This window comes from Emydura macquarii, unplaced genomic scaffold (genome assembly GCF_026122565.2).
Source record: "Emydura macquarii macquarii isolate MOO-44397 ecotype Brisbane River unplaced genomic scaffold, CSIRO-AGI_Emac_v2 contig_2897, whole genome shotgun sequence".
NCBI classification, from domain to species: Eukaryota; Metazoa; Chordata; order Testudines; family Chelidae; genus Emydura; species Emydura macquarii.
Window position 1 is genome coordinate 16,564,501 of NW_027133034.1, and position 18,297 is coordinate 16,582,797.

Sequence of the window (18,297 nt, forward strand, 5' to 3'; positions counted from 1 at the left end):
AGTTCTCTCCAAACAAAATAACTGTGTATTATCCACTGCCTACAGCCATAACAACCACTTCAGGGTGAAAATTAATTAGCTCTTATAAGTCCAGCAAAGAAAGGTTTGTTTGGTATTTGGACAGAAGATGCCCACTAACAAAAAAAAACAAAACAAAAAAACAAAAAAAACCAAACAGTTACTTGCAGTAATTCTAACATTTAGCTCTCTTCGTTGAGTCGGTACTGACTTAGTAATCCAGTACGGTGCTAGGAAGCATTGAGCTGCTTTCAAACAGAATATAAAATCAGGACTGACCCTCTTGTGCTGGGATTTTCAAAGGCATAGAAGCGAATCAGACAGAATTTCTGTGGGATTGGACACCTAACTCCCTTAGGGGTTTTCACATCTATATAAAGGTTCTTGCTAAACTCCATAATACGGCCAAACTTGAATTCTTGTTGTAGTTTCAATTTTTCATTCTCTTCCTAAACCAACTGTTTGCTGGCACAGAATGGCTACCATGTTCCATCCCACAGGGAGTTAGTTTATTTTACAGTTGGAATCCCACTGGATGAACTGCATTGCATAAATGTAAAAAGCCATGTCCACAGCTGGCATATATAGTCATAGCACCATTGACTTCATTGTAACTATTCCAGTTTACACGTGCTGGGGATCTGGTACAAGGTATTATTTATTTCCAAAGCATCAAAAAAGTGATTCATGTGCATCAATGAGTCTTTGATTTAGTTTAGCCAGAAATCCTTTAAAAACTGTATTCAACTAGGCAGATTTACTAATGTTTTCCCCTCTGAGAACTTTCAGCGTAAAAGCAGCCTTACGTCAGTAATGCAGAGTCTCAAGGTAGAATATAGTAATGGACAAGTAGTCTTATGTTCCTGTTCTATAAAAACAACCTACACAACTTTGCTATAATTTTAGCAAAAGCAACTAGGGCTAAATATAGCAGCATGCTTTGATTTTTTTTTTTTTTTTATCAACTTCAAGCACTCAGAGCTACGACAAATAGCTCAGTACAATTTCTTCAGCTTTTTTCAAATGCTTATTTTTATACCAAGTGATATGTAATGTAATCTTAATACCTCCCCCAAATTTTGCATAAAGTCATAAATTAGTCCCATGGAAAATTATATCTAAATATTGTAGCAAACAAGTGAAGTATGATTTTAATTTCTAGAAAAATCTTTTCTGTGGTTACATTCCTAATTAATGATATAGCATCTTAAAAAAAACAAAACAAAAAAACCCACAACTGGTATAAGAACAAAAAATATAATCACATTTTCAGTAGCTGCAAAAAAGCTAATATGTGCCTCTTGAAAAGGCAGATTTTTAATAGTTATTAAAGTATTAAGCAATATTTACCTTTCATCTTTTTTGTCTACACAGTTAAATAAATTATTTTTCTTAAGGGCTCTAAAGTTGCTTTTAAATAGAAGTGTATTTCCTTACTAGGTCAAACATCTGAATATAAACACAGTTTTCATACTGTGATCTATTTCTGAAGAGCAGAAAGTAGTGTATACTTGAAACTGGTTTTGAACATTAATGTTGGATAGTAAAGTGACAAAACAGGAAATTGAAAATATGTTGCTACAGCATTTGTACAATGACAAATAAATAATTGTTGGAAGATTTTTTTCCCCCTCTTGAAGTGTCTTTTGACATTATGGTTGATTCTGGGCAGAAAAAAAAATCTTCATCTGCTTGTTTTCAATATTCTGGTTCATTGCCAGGAATCCAATGCAAATGCACCGTCCCACTTGCTCTACTAAAATTAGTTTTTGTAATGCTAGACTACTCCTTCAGAAGAAGAAAAGAAGAACTGAAAACCTTACTTCTTAAAAGATTAATGCTCATTTCTATTCGTAAAGGCATTATACACCTCACACCACACTGATCTCCAATTTCTGAGGTATACGTTTTTTATATTCTTCATCAGCTTCATGATGGAGAAGACAACACATAGTAAACTATTTTGCAGAAATGTTTTAGAATAAAAGTTACATTAATCCTGTCATGTCATGTACTGTTGGTATTGTACACTCAAAAAAAATAATGCCAAAAAGATGGAATTAATATAGATCTTGAAATTAAACAAGAAAAATGTGTGTCAAAAATACCAGTATAAAAATAAGTGAATAGGAGAGAGTTAAATCAAAAATCATTTTGATAATTTTCAAATATTTTGTTTCAATTTCAAACTTTAAAATTTAATTAGCTTACATTTCAAAATTAAAAATTATTCCAAACAGAAAACCATTTTAAAAATGTCAAAACAAAACATTTTGACAATTTTAAACTTTTTTTCCCTCAACATTTTTTCAAGTCAGGACAATGATCAAACCCAACCTGGTTTCACAATTTCATTTTTGACAGATCTGCATTTTTTGACAAAAAAATCAAAAAATTTCCCAGCCAACTCGAGTCAGGATATCATATTAACTTAAAAAATCCTTCTGCATTAGGGATTCACATAATTTTTGAAAGGGTAAAAGGGCTAAGATATTAAGGGCTTTTTTCAAGCTAATACACAGGATGTTTTTAAAATATTTAGGAATTTATATCTGCAAATCATGAAATTACATTTATTCATAATTGCATCTCTTTTTTTGAAAAAGTGACTAGACACACAGAAGAATGAAAGGGCACCCCTATTTTGAGTAGTATTTCTGGTCTTCTAAAATTCATATAATTCAGTATTAGTGTAACATTTCAAGGTATGTCTACATTGTCAAGTGAAGTCAATTTATTTTAAATCGACCTGCACCTGCCAAACGTTAGAAGTCTGAGGAACGTGATCATACCACACTCATTGCGTTGAGAGATTTCATCCCCTTTAGCTGTACTTGGCTCAGCAATCAAGGCAGTGCACCATGGGTAGCTATCCCACAGTGCAATTAGATGCAGAGGCTTTTGGGAAGGTTGTTGTCCTCCCATGATGCAACATCCTTCCTCCCTTCTTGTCCCAAACAAACAGACTAATGCTTTTTTGCACCATTTCTCTAACCCTTCAAGTCTCTGCTGCCAGAGAGGCATGGAGCCCGCTCAGCTCTACACTGTCATTGTGAGCATCATAAACACTTCATGTCTTATCCTGCAGTATTTTCAAGGGTGAGACAGGAGTCACAGCACTGAAAATTGTGATGTTACACAAGATGCCCTGCTACAAGCCATAGAACAAAACAATTCCAGTTTGCTGCTGGCTGTCACACACCATCTGCAGTCGGTAGAGTGCTGCTTCTGGTCCCATGAAACAAGCACTGACTGGTGGGATCACATCATTATGAAGGTGTGGGATAATGAGCAGTGGCTACAGAACTTTCATATGTGAAAGGCCACTTTCTTTGAACTCTGCGCAGAGCTCTCCCCAGCCCTGAAATGCATGAACACTTGTTTGAGACCGGCTCTGACAATGGAGAAGTGGGTGGCCATCACTCTGTGGAAGCTAGCAATGTCAGACTGCTACCGGTCAGTTGGGAATCAATTTGGAGTCGGTAAATCCACCGTGGGAGCTGCTGTAATACAAGTTTGCTGGGCCATTAACAGACTTCTGCTAAGAAGGGTAGTGACTTTGGGAAATGTGCAGGACATAGTGGAAGGCTTTTCCGCAATGGGGTAACCAAACTTTGGGGCGGGGGCGGCAATAGATGGCATGCACATCCCTATCTTAGCACCGGACCACCTTGCCACAGAGAACATAAATCGAAAGGGATACTTCTCAATGGTGTTGCAGGCCCTTGTGGATCATAAGGAACGCTTCATTGACATCAATGTGGGGTGGTCTGGAAAGTTGCATGACGCATCTCAGGTCTGTTCAAAAAGATGCAAGCAGGGATTTTCTTCCCTGACGAAAAAATAAATATTGGCGATGTTGAAATGTCAATAGTGATCCTTGGAGACCCTGCGTAACCATTGCTCCCCCTGGCTGATGATGCCATACACCAGGCACCTGGACAGCTAAAAGGAAAGGTTCAATAATAGGCTCAGCAAGTGCAGAATGGTCGTGGAATGTGTATTTGGATGTTTAAAGGCACACTGGCGCAGTTTACTCACTAGGCTAGACCTCAGTGAAAAAAACATCCTAGCAGTTATCTCTGCATACTGTGTGCTCCATAATGTCTGTGAGACAAAAGAGGGAGAAGGTCCCGTTGGGTTGGGCTGTGGAGGCAGATAGGCTGGCTGCCAATTTTGAGCAGCCAGACAGCAGTGCAATGCTGAGAGCCAACCATGGAGCACTGCACCTCAGGGAGGCCTTGAAAAGTCAGTTTTGCAGTGAGACCTAATGTTTCTGAAAAAATCTGTGTTCTGTCTTCTCTTCCCATCCCCCCGCACTATAGCACTGTGCTAGCCTGCCGCCCCCAGCACTAATCCCCGCGGTCTCAATAAAGAAAGAGTAATGATATTTAAAGCAGTAAATTTTTATTGTTTGTCGTTAACAGTGGAGGGCAAGGAAGTTATTTCAACACTTTGCATGCATTGTAATGGGGCTGTGAGGGGATACATAGCAAATTTTCATTGTGCAAACAGCAAACACCACATTTCCATTTCTTAAAGAGGCCAGCGTCTCTTTCTGCACCCCTCACTAAGAGTGGAGTGAAGCATGTACAACATCCTGCTCAATCACCTCCTAGATCGCTTGGGGGGAGAGGGCTAGGAAAGAATGCGTGAGTTGAAAGTTTTGCAGGAGCTAAAGAGGGAGTGTATCCTGCCACAGCTCTTTTTGAAGCTCAACCAAATGCCACAACATGTCTGACTGATCCTTTATTATGAGCAGCATCTGATCCTGCATTGCATGCTCACGTTCTTGGGCCCTCTTCCTGTTCTCCATGTCCATCTACATTTTCTCTGATAATGAAATCCTCCAGGCTCTTAGCTCTGTGTCAGCAGCTGCAGAGACATTCATTATCTCAATGAACATATCCTGAGGTTTTTCGCCTTCTAATCTACAACAGGCGGTTAGCGGGAGTAGTAGACGCTGAGCTGAAGGCCACGCTGTCCACTGAAAGGCAAGCAAGCACAAGGTATCCATTTTTAGCTGGCCCCATGGACAAAAAGCAATGTTACAATGTAAAAATAACTCCCTTTTATATTCCCAAAGGAATGGCAGACCCACATACCAATCTATCTATTGCAGGGATCGTAGTGCTGTTCCAGTCATGTTAAGTAAGGGGCTGGTGCATCCATTTCAGGGAAATCCCTGTAGTGCATGCTGCATAAGTCCATAGTTCCCCAACCAGCAGGATTGTTGCGTTCCCCCCACCACGACTCTCCCAAAAATTGGTTTTTGAAAAGGCGGTACAGTGGGGGGTGAAATTCCCCAGGTGAAACTATATGTGGGCACCCATCTCGCGACCCCTAAGACTCATCGCAGTCACGTGCTGTCTTGTATTTTGCGGTTTACGTACCCCAAAAAATCTCCCATGGCAGAGGGGAAAAAAATGGGTGTATGGAGTGGGTACTGCAAATTTGCACCATCTTCCCTAGCTGACCATGAGTGATATTAGTCTCCTGAGGGCAACAGAGGCAGAAAGGGAGGATATAGTTCAAGCATCTGGGTACAGGCCTGGCCCTTTATGCTGCTATGCTGTGTTTCGCGATGTTTCGCGATGCCACCTGCACAATTAATAAGAGAATGGCGGGGGAAAGTGTCCTATTGCAGCGGAAGAAATAAGGCTGCTCTCCCCAGAAACCTTCTGCAAAGGATCACAGAGTACCTAAATTAAAGATTCCTGGATATATCCATGGAGGATTCTCAGAGCATCCCTGTGCACATAAATATTCTTTTCCACGGGGAACCCCTTGCTTCGGTTAACACCCATTTTTTTCCCCACTATGACAAGATGCTGGACTGGGGAGATAACCATAGAAGTGAGATTTGCAGTACATACTCACCAGATGTGCCTTCCCTGGCATCTCGGTCACTCACACTGTCCTGCATCCAGCTGGGCTCTTCCAGGGTTACAAACAGCTCTTGCCTTTTAGACAGAATGGATTCCCCAGTCGCCTGGCCCCTGTTCTCCTCCTCATCCACAGAGTCCTCCTTGTTCATCCTGGATTCCCCTGAGGTATCTATGCTGCGTGGCGGTACAATGGTGAGGTCACTGCCGAGAATTGCATGCAGCTCCTCATAAAAGCAGCATGTCTTTGGTGGCGAGCCAGAACGACTGTTAGCCTCCTGAGTTTTCTGATACGCCTGCCTCAGCTCTTTGATTTTAACATGGCACTGCTGCGCAACCCGCCTGTGCCCCTTTTTCAACATGCCACGCGATATCTTTTCATAAATATCTTAATTTCTTTTGCTGGCTCGGAGCTGAGCAAGAACAGACTCTTCGCCCCACAGACCAATGAAATCCAAGACCTCAGGTCCACTCCAGGCTGGAGCACGTTTGGGGCAGTCGCCATGATGAGCTCTGCTGGCAAACTCTCTCCATGCTGACAAAACAGGGAATTCAAAATTTCCTGGGGCTTGAAGGGAGGGGCTGTTTCCTGTGTACGTGGCCACAGTGCAACAGAGTGCAGATATGCAGAGCAGTCACAGCAGAGCATTGTGGGATAACTCACAGAGGCCAATTACATTGAATTACGCTGCACTCCACCTACACTGCTGCTCATTCGACACAAACAACTCAATTTCAGCGCTACGCCACTGGAGGTGGTTTTATTAAGTTGAATTTTCCCATGATTTAAGTCAATGGACCTGACCAGCCAGTGAAGATGCATACATTATGTGGTTGACAGAAGCCACATTCCATTGACCTACCTTTGCAGTGTAGATCAGACCTCAATATAAACCAACTAGGAAACAGTGGAAAGTATATGTTTGATGCTCAATACTTACACAATCTCCCACAAGATCTAATTAAATTAAAGAAACACAATGGGCTTCTGAAATTTAAGGCAAAACAAAGAGGAAGTCTGACATCTCTGTTTACACTTTCCCACTTATCCTAATGTAAACATCCAAAACCTTTACTAGTTCCAAGGGAAAATTTATGTTTGTTTGTTTTTTAAGGGCAGACAGGTTCCCATAATGCTGTCAGTGAAAAGTCTTCAAATCTATTACCTCTATCTAAACATTAACTGAGTGTCAAAGAAAATGTTTTAAACAACTTGTTACCTTTTGCTTTATATACCAACCAGAAAACTAGCACTTAATGCAATAATTACTGCAAGAAACTAGTGGTTTATTCCTTTCTGGTTGTTTTATTCTGTTTTTTAAAAACAGCCTCAAGAATTTGGCTTACTTTAAAGGGGAGGAAGGGGGAATCAGATTGAAACACCACCATGTGCTCCCATAGTAAGACAATTTTTTAAATAGTCTGTTATTTACTTGATATAGCAGATTGCTTTCATTCACAGCATTATGCCAATCCAAGTTATGAAGCTGACCCAATGTTAATACGGAAACACACATCAAACTATTCTCTAAAAAGCTATTAATTAGCTCCACTACAGCAATTCTGAAGTTTTAATAATTCATTCATTTTAAATTTAAAATGAAGATCTAACTCTAGCTCCCCATTATAAAACCTAAAATCTTACATGTCAAATTCTAGTCTGACTTACACTTGATGGGAGCCCACTGATTTCAGCCAGGTTAGATAAGGTGTTATGTTATAGCATACTTTGGCTCACAGGGTCTACATTTTGCTCTCATTCTTACCAGGGTAAATTGGGAACAACTCCATTGTCTTCAAAGGCTCTCTCACTTTTGGGCTAGATAACATCTTTCCAAACTTCTTAATATTTAAAATAAACCAGACACACAGCCTATAATTTAAGATGTTTATGCTCCAACATTTATATTCCTTAAAAAGGAATTTAAATTCCATACAGCAACCGTGGAGGATTACATATTTAGTTTTTAAGAGAGTAATATTTTAAAATATGTTGTTTGGGTCATCACATACTGTCAAAATTGTGTGTGAATGGATTCTTTAACCCCAAAATAATAATTTTTGTATCTTAAATTTATAAAAAGGGATTGCTTCAGAGATGTCACATTGGTTTTGACAGCATACTGCTAATATATTTATGTTAAAATGAAGGTCAATCCAATCAGATTACAATCTACAAAAATGTCACGTTTGAATGGAGATTTCATATTCCAAAATGCACAGGCAAATTATTAAGTCCTAAAAGGAGCACTTATACACAAAATGGAATTTAAACACAAAACTGTATCATTATCAGCAGGCACCACTATAACAAAGTAGATGCAGATTTAGCAATACTTTGCAATGCCATAAAGCCACGTTTTCTATAACAGCAGATGTTTAAAACATTTATAAGATGCATCAAATGCTGTATTAAATTTATAGCCAACAGAAGAAGGGAACAGTAAAAATAAACCCCACACCACCAAGAGGGCAGAGAATTGCGATTCTTCCTCCATGAAAACAGGATTCCAAGCCTTTTGCCAATACGGTTAATCAGTCTGTGAAACAGCACCTTAAAAGTTCTATAAGAAGTCAAACACTATTGTGCACTTTTTAAAACACAATGTGCCAGTGACTCATAATTATCTCATCAACATAAGTAATTTTGGATATCCCATCGTGAAGGAAGGATTAATCATACATGTTTATGTCACTTCTTTGATCTGACCTTTAGAGATTAAAGACGTTTGAGTTCTGCAACTGTTCAGCAGTGAGTTTATTTTACTTACCCATTTCATTAATAGTTGCTCTTGCTTTTGAGACAAAAGAACTAACTTCACTTGAGTGCATTTTGGCTCTTTCCTTTAGGTCAGCACCTGTAAGTGACATTTTACATATATATTAGTAAACTAACTGCAGTACTGTAAATAGTATTCAAATATTGTTATCCTGTGCCAGAAAGATTCAAGTGCACTTTGAACTAGTGCTAGTTCAAATTAATCAGAGTTATTCTCATTCTTCTCAGATTTCAAGGAAAATACAGAATTGAATGTTTACAATGAAAACAGTGAAATTTAAATTATCCACCAGTTTTTCACTTGAATTCAAGGGTTTAATGACAAATCTTGATGGATAATACAGCTGCAATATGTTAATTCAATTGTCATGCTTGTTTTCACTTTTCTCAACCGTGTCCCAAAACCAGAATTCTGTATGTTTTCATGTTATGCAGCACGAGTAAAAGAACATGAAACCCAGAGAATGTGTCTACACAGAAGCAGAATTAATTTAACTGAATATAAACTTCTCCAATAGGAATTCCAGCAGGTTTAAGTTGATTTTACATACTTTAAGAAGTTACACAAATTATTCTTTGTTTTTTGGAGTTTTCCAAAAGTAAAGCTCCTAAAAGCTAAACACAGTAATGAAAATTCTTTGTTTCTTTCTTCAAGTATAAACTAAAACAGTTCTAACAGCTTACATATACAACATTGTGGTTGATATTGGTCATTACAATGTGAGTTAGAAGATTTAAATGTCCTGTGAAACTGCCATTTTGCTACATGAAAAATTGCACTTTTTTCTTATGGAAGAGAGAGAGATACAAACTTAATCACAGTATCTAGATGTGGAAGAAATCTATTACACAGAGTCTATTCTCCTGCAACAGTAGAATATCATGTAAATAGAACAGACATAAGCAGTCAATCTGTGTGCATGTACTCTCCAGACAACATGCATGTGATTCCAACTAGGATGAATGGAATATTTTTCTCTAATTTGCAAAATTGCTCCCATCAAACTAGTATTTTGGCACATATACATAAAGGTTAAAAACAAGATATACAACTAACAATACAAAGTGAACAGATTTGCATACCCAAAAGAAAACTACTCCTCAAAATCAGTACTTCACACCTGCCCCTCAAGGAAAAAGCAACAGGCTCTGATCCAGCAAAGATCTTAAGCATGTGCTTGAGTACTTTACTGGATTAGAACAAGATTGAACAGATGTTCTTACTGGACTCAATTCTTGGCCTCCTCCTATACCCTGTCTCTAGGCTCCTTCATACAAAAGCACGGCTTCAGCTATAACTTTTATACTAACAATCCACAGGTGTACCTCTCCCCTCTCCGACCTTGTCTCTTTCTATGCAAACTAAAATCTTAACCTATCTGACATATCCTTGTGGATATGCAGCCATCATCAAACTCAACATGGCCAAAAATTTGCTCTTAATCATCATCTCCAACTTCCCCTCTACCAAAGATGCCAGCCCCTGCCACCCAACAGTCCAATTTTCCCACAAGGTACTTCATATTTTCTCTCATGCTGCCCCTTATGTATGGGTGGGGGAGAGCGTGGGAGTCTCCCTGTAAAAAAAAAAAAAAAATCCAAAAAGCAACATTACTCTCCTCTAAACTTATTCTTAAAGTCCACCAATGCCATGAAGTATACAACACTCAACAGCTGCAGTAATGCAACTACTGCTTATAAAACTAATCATAATTATCTCATTGTTCCTTTGACCTCCCTCTGTCCATTCTACTTGTGCTGTAAATTCTTGGGGCAGGAATGGCCTTTTCATTAGATGCATGTTCAGTGCCAAACACCATGGGGCATCTATCCTGGCTACAGCCTCTATACAATACAAATAAGTAATAACATATTATCTACAGCTAGCATTAAGTGTTAAGTTTAAGTAGCACTATTAGATACAGGCAAAGTTTCCAAGTGTAAGGATAACTCCATATTGACAACAGTGAAACAAGCTAATTGGGTAGTCATGAAAAGTGGGGATTACTGTGGTCAGATCTGTACTGGAAAGGAATGAATAGCTGCAATTATCCACCACAGTAATACATAGACTTTGCATACCAAAAACTTACCAGGAACCTGTGAATCAAACAAAATTTGCATGTGAATGCACATAAATTTGGGTAGGCTTTATATCAGACAAATGCATACAACTAATCTTTTTATTTATAAAGGTCTAACTGAATAGAGTGCTTTACAAAACCCCAAAAGGCAAAATATGCTTTGAAAGCTGAAGGGGAAAAGGTGTGAATAAGAATAGTAGCACTGTTTTTCTGACACCAACTTTTTAATGTCTGGCTTTTACTCTATAGCTGTCTCTAAAAGCAAATCCATCTACACAAAAGAAAAAAAAATCCTATGCTTGAAAAACACATACAAATGCTTAGTTAAAAATCTGACTCAAAACTTTCATATACCATACAAACTGAAATATACTACTCACTTCACACACAGTTAAAAATACATTCGGAGCAAACTTTAAAATGTATAGTGACTATGAATGCATCTCACATTATAGAATTTAGTGTCATTATGAGTTTCAGAGGCAATTGTGGGAGGTTTTGTTGTTTTTAAGATTTATAACAAAAATGGTTTACAGCATAAATGTAAGTATTTTCAAACAGACCTGCATGAATTTTAGGCTTCTTACTTTACCTAGAATATGTGTCTTTCGGGACAGACAAGGGGAGTGAGGTACTATCTTTTACTGGACCAACTTCTGTTGGTGTAAAAGACAAGAATTTGAGCTTACACACAGATCTTCTTCAGGTCCTTTTGGAAACATTCCTAGGAATTCAATCAATTTTCTTCGTAAAACTTGGATAAGAGCAGATAAAAGGACTGTGAGTGTATGAAAAGGGACACTGTCAATCTGAAATGTAATCATTAAAAAATAATTCAAAGTAGTTCCAGGTTCTATATCTGCTCCTGAGTACCCCAGCCAATTTCTGCGGTTTTACAACTCCGTTTTCCTATTAAAAAAAATTTCTCTGCCCTACTGACACAAAAGTGTCAAATTCTCACAGCAAACTGAAAAAAAGTGTTTTTTCCCTCATATCTTCCTCTTTTAATAATCTTATGTTGTAACAACAGTAGCTAAAACTTTTTCAGAGAGTAGTGAGAGTTTTAAGTAGACAGTGTTCCTTTAACTTCAGCCTCAGCATCTTTTGGTTCAGGGGAGAGTTGGACTGCCAACAATTTAAAGTGTCTTGATCCATTTTGCAAAGGAACTACTCACAGATATTTCTCAGGAATTTGTTCACAAGTCAGAAAGTGGCAAAGGTTATGTTACCAAAGGCGGTCATGAAAAAGAATGCAGCTACAGGCAAAGGGCTGTGCTCTCCTAGCTGCTGTAAACAAAGACTTCAATTCCCTTAAAAGTTTAATATTTTTAAAGCATCTAAAAATAATACTTTGTCAACGCTCAGAGTCAAGAAGTAGCTTCAGATTTTCAGACAACATATAGCCTTGCAGAATGAGCCTTCACAAAAGTTTCCTCAATGGACTACAGCGGAAGCCCCAGGTTCCGTTTAGCCTAATACTTCCCCACACCCACTCTCAACATACCTCCAGAGATTGCAGATTGTGAGCTAGAGGTTATACATCATACTCCGAATAGGCCTTTTCCTTCTCTTACTTATGATAAGAAAACTACAACAGAGAAGCACAAGACCAACTTTAATACACAGTTACAGCTTAATTCCGAAACATAAAATACACCTGTAAATAACTTGGCGCTCAGACACATGTGCAATTCTCACTAAAGTCAATGGGTGAAATCTTGGCTCCATTAAAGTCAATGGCAACATTCCCATTGATTTCAAAAGGGTCAGGATTTCACCCAATGGGAGTTGTCCATACATATTTAAGGGAAAAGTTTATAGCCTGCATATAATCAAACTTGGGAAACAAATATTTAGTACTAACTTTTTCCCCCGCTTTGACAGTAATTTTCTGTATTTTCTAATATCTGAGTCTTATAAAGTTATATCAAAACCAAGCTTCTTCTGCTTAATCCTGAAAAGAATTCATAACCTTGCACAGAACCTACAGTATGGTGATGTAACAAATACATTTTACTGAAATATCAAGAACAAATAGACAGACTGGGGAGGAATAAAGCCTTGTTTAAACAGAAATAGCATGTTTGTTTTACAAGTCACAAAAATAAATAAAAGTTATGATAATTATTCTACAAAGTAAACAGACTGTGCTTCAATTTAAAGCACATAAAAGTTTTCCCCAGTAACAAAATTCTCATTTAAGCTGCTGCTGGCAGTGCTGCAACGAAGATAAATGATTTTTAGTTACTTCATCAAGCAGTTTTCTACACTGACAGCCATTTGCTTGACAAACCACCGTAAAAATCAAAGCCAAGCACTATTGAAATCTTTACCATTGTGCCTAAAAGCTCTTGCCTCAATAAAAGGAAAAACTCTTATGCTTTGTAGACCAAATACACATTTGTATAATTAAAATGTGACTCAAAACTTTCAGATACCACACAGAACATCCCACTCACTTTACAGAAATAGCTAATTTATACATACAAAATAAATCTTAAAAGGACAATAAATCAGTAAGATACAGAATATACTAACCAAACAAAATGTATCAAGTAAATTAAAAAATTAAAAATAAAATCAAAACAACCTAGTTTTTCATTGAATTCAAAGTGAACAAAAAAATAAAGAGGACTTCATTGATAGTCACTTATATACGCCACAAAAGTCCATTTAAAGAAAAGTGACCAGTGGCAGGTAAAGTAAAAATAAAAATCACTTTTATATCAGTTAAAAAGTGTATATACAAGAAATATTAAATAGACGGACAGACTGAAGTGATTTCTAAAAACTATTACCATTTAACTCCATAGCTGCCAAAACAGCAGATGAATAAACCTTTCATATATAAAATGTATTGTTTTTTCAAATCAGAAAATGGAAGCCACCAATAAGATCAAATGAATAACTACAGTAGTTGCAACATACTACAGAAAATTCTATTGATATATTATTTCAGGATTTGAAACATATCTTGTTTTTAATTTTCTATTTGTATTTTGATGTTTAGAAGTACGTACACAGGTAAATATTTACCCTTTAGCATTTCAGTAATGTGTAATCATTTCATCTCCAACTTTTGTCACACAAAAAATGTTTCTAGTACAGAAAAACATAATAGTTAAATTCGGTGTGTTCAGTTGTAGGTTGATTTTCATTCTTACTAACATTAGGAAACAATATTTTGTTAACAAGAGTTCACTTAAAATGCAGTTTTGCTCTTAAAAAATAACTGTTTGAACCCTATAATGCTGTTTTTAGATTTTACTGTCCCCCAGTGACTGGGCTCCAATCAAAGGTGGAGGCTTGAAACACCCAGGGACTGAGTTCCCCAATAGCAATGAAGTAAGTGGCAAAGAGGGGGCACGCGACTGGGACCTGTGACAAACCCCAACTATTATAAAGGTAAATAACTGATAAACACTTGAAAAAAAGAAAAATTATCTATCTCCCTCTTGGTGATTCCCAAGCAGTGATCTAATTACTATAAGGAGGTTGATGTTCAGGATCTACTTAAAGATTGCAGTACTGCTCTGCCAAAAGAAGTATCAGACCTGGATGTTTCCACTATGGAAAAGTGCTTAGTAAAAGTATGCATTGAATCCCAAACAGTTTCCTTACAGATGACCAAAATGGGAATGCTTTGCCAGGAAGCAGCAGAGGTTGCCTTTGTCTGATAACATTGGTTCTAATAATAGCTGGGGATTCTGAACTAGCTAACTCACAATAAAGTTTAATACACCCAACAACTCATTTAGATAATACCTGGGATGAAATCAGTTGACCTCTCATTCTTTCAGCAAAACACTAAAATGCTAAAGCCTGCGACCACTTAGTTTATGCAATTTAGAATGTCTTTGATTACAATGAGGCATTGACAGCACTTCTCTTGGAAAGCCAGACCTTTGGAGCCAGGACCCTGAGTTGCCAGAGACCGCAAAATTATATCCTTAGTGTCTAGAGCTGCCTGTTAAGATATTTGAGTGATCAGTGGTCCTTCTATAACTAAAGATTTAAATTCCACTTTGCTTCCTGTCGCGACACTTTCCTGAGATAATTTATAAATAAGATAAAAAATATTTCATGCAATTCAAGAAATTGTAACTGGCCAACAACGCTTCAGTTTGGAATTCTGAATTTTGAACTGACAGAGGAATAACATTACAACCCAGCAAGTCAAGATATTTTGGTTCCATTTCACTTGGAGTCATTCTTGGTTAATGCTGGGTTTTTTTCATTAGCTGCCAATAGTACCAACATGTCAGGTACTGTGTGTATATAAAAATATTCTGGTCCAGTAGACGGTATCTGGTATCTTTTCTTTGCTTTCTTAGAGGTGGGGTGACCATCGCAGAACTTTGCCAAATGTGCGTGGCAGAGTCCAATAGAGCCTCATTAATGGGCAAAGCCACACACCCAGGAATCCAAGCCTGGCGGTAGTATGGACTTTCCTGTAGTCACCTGGGTGAGACAGTGCAGCCAGGGACGAGACCAATATAGTTATAGAAATCTGTTCATCTTCATTTTGAGGATGTTCATTCCCAAAAATTTCCTCCATTGGCAGAGGATCATGTGTTGCCATCTGAGGCACTATAGATTTTTGGTTTGGAATAGAGGATGAAGTTCTCAGCCTAGGGGCTATTCCGGGGATTGATGCCCCAGGAGTTCCAATATGGCCACATTGGCAGATTGTAAGGACCCACAGGGCACGGAGAAGGGGAGGGCATGTCCTTGCTTTCGTAATTCCTATGAGAACTAGATCTATGTGACTAAACATGGACATGGGGAGCTTTGTCTTTCAGACCCGGGGAAGTGAGAAAGAGCTGAGTGACACTAGGCCCTGCACCACTCTTTTGTCCTCTCTACAGCAGCACATGGACACTGAAGGCACATGTACAGCTTCAATGGAAAATGCTGGCCAAACCATTCTGACCTTGAGTGAATGGAGAATCTGCATAAAACGAGTGGAATATATAAACGGACAAGAACTCAGAGAAGATACCATTTTTACATTCCACCTCTCAGAGAGAAGCCACATTTTAAACAAAAAACACCACCACAATTTTAAACCACAACAGGCTGTCCTTTCTTGAGTCATTGATGAACAATCGCACAAAAACTCAAACCACCAGTTAAATAAACTATGGGAGGAAGGAACGAAGAAAAATGTTGTGCAATATATTCTTTCATGAAAGGAAAGATAAAAAATAAAGGAGAAGGAATGTATCTTCTTTCTTTTGAATACAATTATTTATGATTTTTTTTAAAAAATTGGGTGGGGAGCAGGGTCTTTAGGCATCTTCTTCTTCCCAGTTCCCTTTCGGTCTAACGACCTTCTCAGTAGTAAGGCTGAACAGCCCATTTTGAAGCTTACTTTTTATTGCAAAAATCTATATTTGAAGTATTAGCCTGGCACTACATATTCCTCCAACTCCTGTTCTCCCTCTCCCTGCTACCTCAGGCTTGCCGCTTCGGTTCCTCCTTCATCTCCACCAGCTAGCATGCAATTGCATAGCTCCTGGCCCAGGGCAGGAGGGCCAGCCAACTACACTCAGTCTACAAATTCCCATGTCCCCTCATGGTCTCAGTCGCTGAGATTTCTCCCCAGCCTGCCTCTTCCACTGCCTTATAGCTCTGGAGCCCTTCTGCCATGGCTCTCACACAATTCACCTGACTCCCACATCCCTAACACTCAACACTAATACCCAATTCCTAATTTAAAAACAAAAAACAAAAATCAGATTGTTAAATAGATTCATATTTATATTTTAGAATAGAAAAAGATTTAAAAGTGGCCTAAAAGCTACAGGCCCCTCCTCTCGAAAGGAGGGCTGGACACTTAAGAATTTAATTTTACGCAAAAAAACTAGTTTGGGAATCTGAAATAAGATCTCAATTCAGGATTTTATTAAATGTTAGCTTTTAAATCCCAACTACATTAAGCCCTGTATGAAAATTAGAAAGAAAAAATGCAGTTTTTCTCTGAAATAAATCTTTTCAAGGACAAGCAGAACGTCACAGCAACCTAGTGGCTTGTAACACATGATATCCTGGCTGAGGAAGGGGGAAACATACCCACAGCTGCTTTCTTTGAAGTTTGGCCATCAGCACTACTCAACAGTCAGTGTTGCTATTTTGGATTTTAAATATAGTTTCTTTTTATTTCCACTTCAGTCCACACAAATTCTAAGCAGCCCACTTCGGGGCAGAAATGAAAATCAATTTCACTTTGAAGGAACACAAGAAGTACAATACTAAACAAGAGTATTGGACAATGTGGCCTGGTATCTTGCTTGCAACGATAACTCATCCTTTCAAAGAAGGCAAAAGATATCACTATCGAAATGTACTTCAACAACTGTGCAATGCTGTACATCATGGCAAACTCCTTCCTATCCCCTGCTGGGGATTTTACACCTCCAACATGGGACTGGATTATTTTCCTTATTGTCTTGGTATCACTTTTAGCTATGTATACCAAGGATCATAAAATCAAACAGTCCTTTAAATCCAGCCACAATACTTGTTTTGATAACCTCTTGAGACACTAAATTTCACTGGTTAACTACATATGTAAAATAGCATTTCCTATTATTGGTTCTAAATTTATTGCTCTAATTTAAACCAGTTCCTCTTCAACCACCACCACCTCTCTACATTTCTTCTTATTTTATAATATGGCATGGTAAACAAAACAAAAACAAAAAATACAATGGCCTTTACAAATGTTTAGTCAACCTTAGTCAAGACTGATTTAGTTTCTCCTCTTTGGACAAAATAATCATAGTTCCTTTAATTTCCTGTCCCACTACACTATTAAACCTTAGTCACTTCTGTCTATAATTTTTTAATCTCAGCTACATTTTTTAAAACAAAGGGGAAGAAAAGGTTATTTACCCTACAGAAGTGTCCACATGGATTCCACTCTTGGTGTACATACTCCTCCCATGCATATAAGATTGGATTCTTATGACCAGCAGAGTCCATTGAGGCTGCAGCTGCACCTTAGATGTCCTCACCACATATGCCCCGGGGTGGTGATGAGAAGATAAAGGGTGCAGGAGGCACAACAATCCTTCATTTCTTTTACCAATACAGAATCCCAGAGGAGTAAGACTCTTTGGCAGTGGGAAAAGAGGTCAGGTCATCATATCAATCTGGACAACATATCTCAACAACTAGTTACTCTAGGGTGATTGTTTACATGGATTGGTTACTACCGAACAATTGTCTGTTTGCTTGGAAGTGGGCAATAGTAGTCCCACTTAAACAATAACTGCTTACCAAAGCAGGCATCCTATCTACAAGCCTCTACCAAAGAACAGTGTCCTATAAATGTGTAGACCAAACCCTACATAGATGCCTTACAAATTTCAGAAATAGGGACGTTCCTCAAACAGGAAGCAGAGGCTGGCTGAGTTCTAGTAGAATGAGCTTCAACTGGACTAGGTGAATCTAGCTTGTAATATGTTTTTATACCATTAGTGATCACTTTGTAAGGATGTTGCCTGCCTCTTAATCCTCTCTGCAA

The 18,297-nt window shown here is 38.1% G+C and overlaps 1 protein-coding gene across 3 annotated transcripts in view; it reads right to left on the reverse strand.

Annotated features, from left to right (window-relative positions):
- AUH (AU RNA binding methylglutaconyl-CoA hydratase) overlaps positions 1 to 18,297 on the reverse strand; it is a 168,288-nt gene that overhangs the window by 113,823 nt on the left and 36,168 nt on the right. For 2 of the 3 annotated variants that reach the window (XM_067568460.1, XM_067568459.1), the window contains exon 4: positions 8,675 to 8,761. The exons of the other annotated variant lie outside the window; for it this stretch is intronic. In XM_067568460.1, the coding sequence (XP_067424561.1) occupies positions 8,675 to 8,761 (87 nt within the window). The remainder of the gene's footprint in view (positions 1 to 8,674; positions 8,762 to 18,297) is intronic. 3 annotated transcript variants of the gene reach the window in all.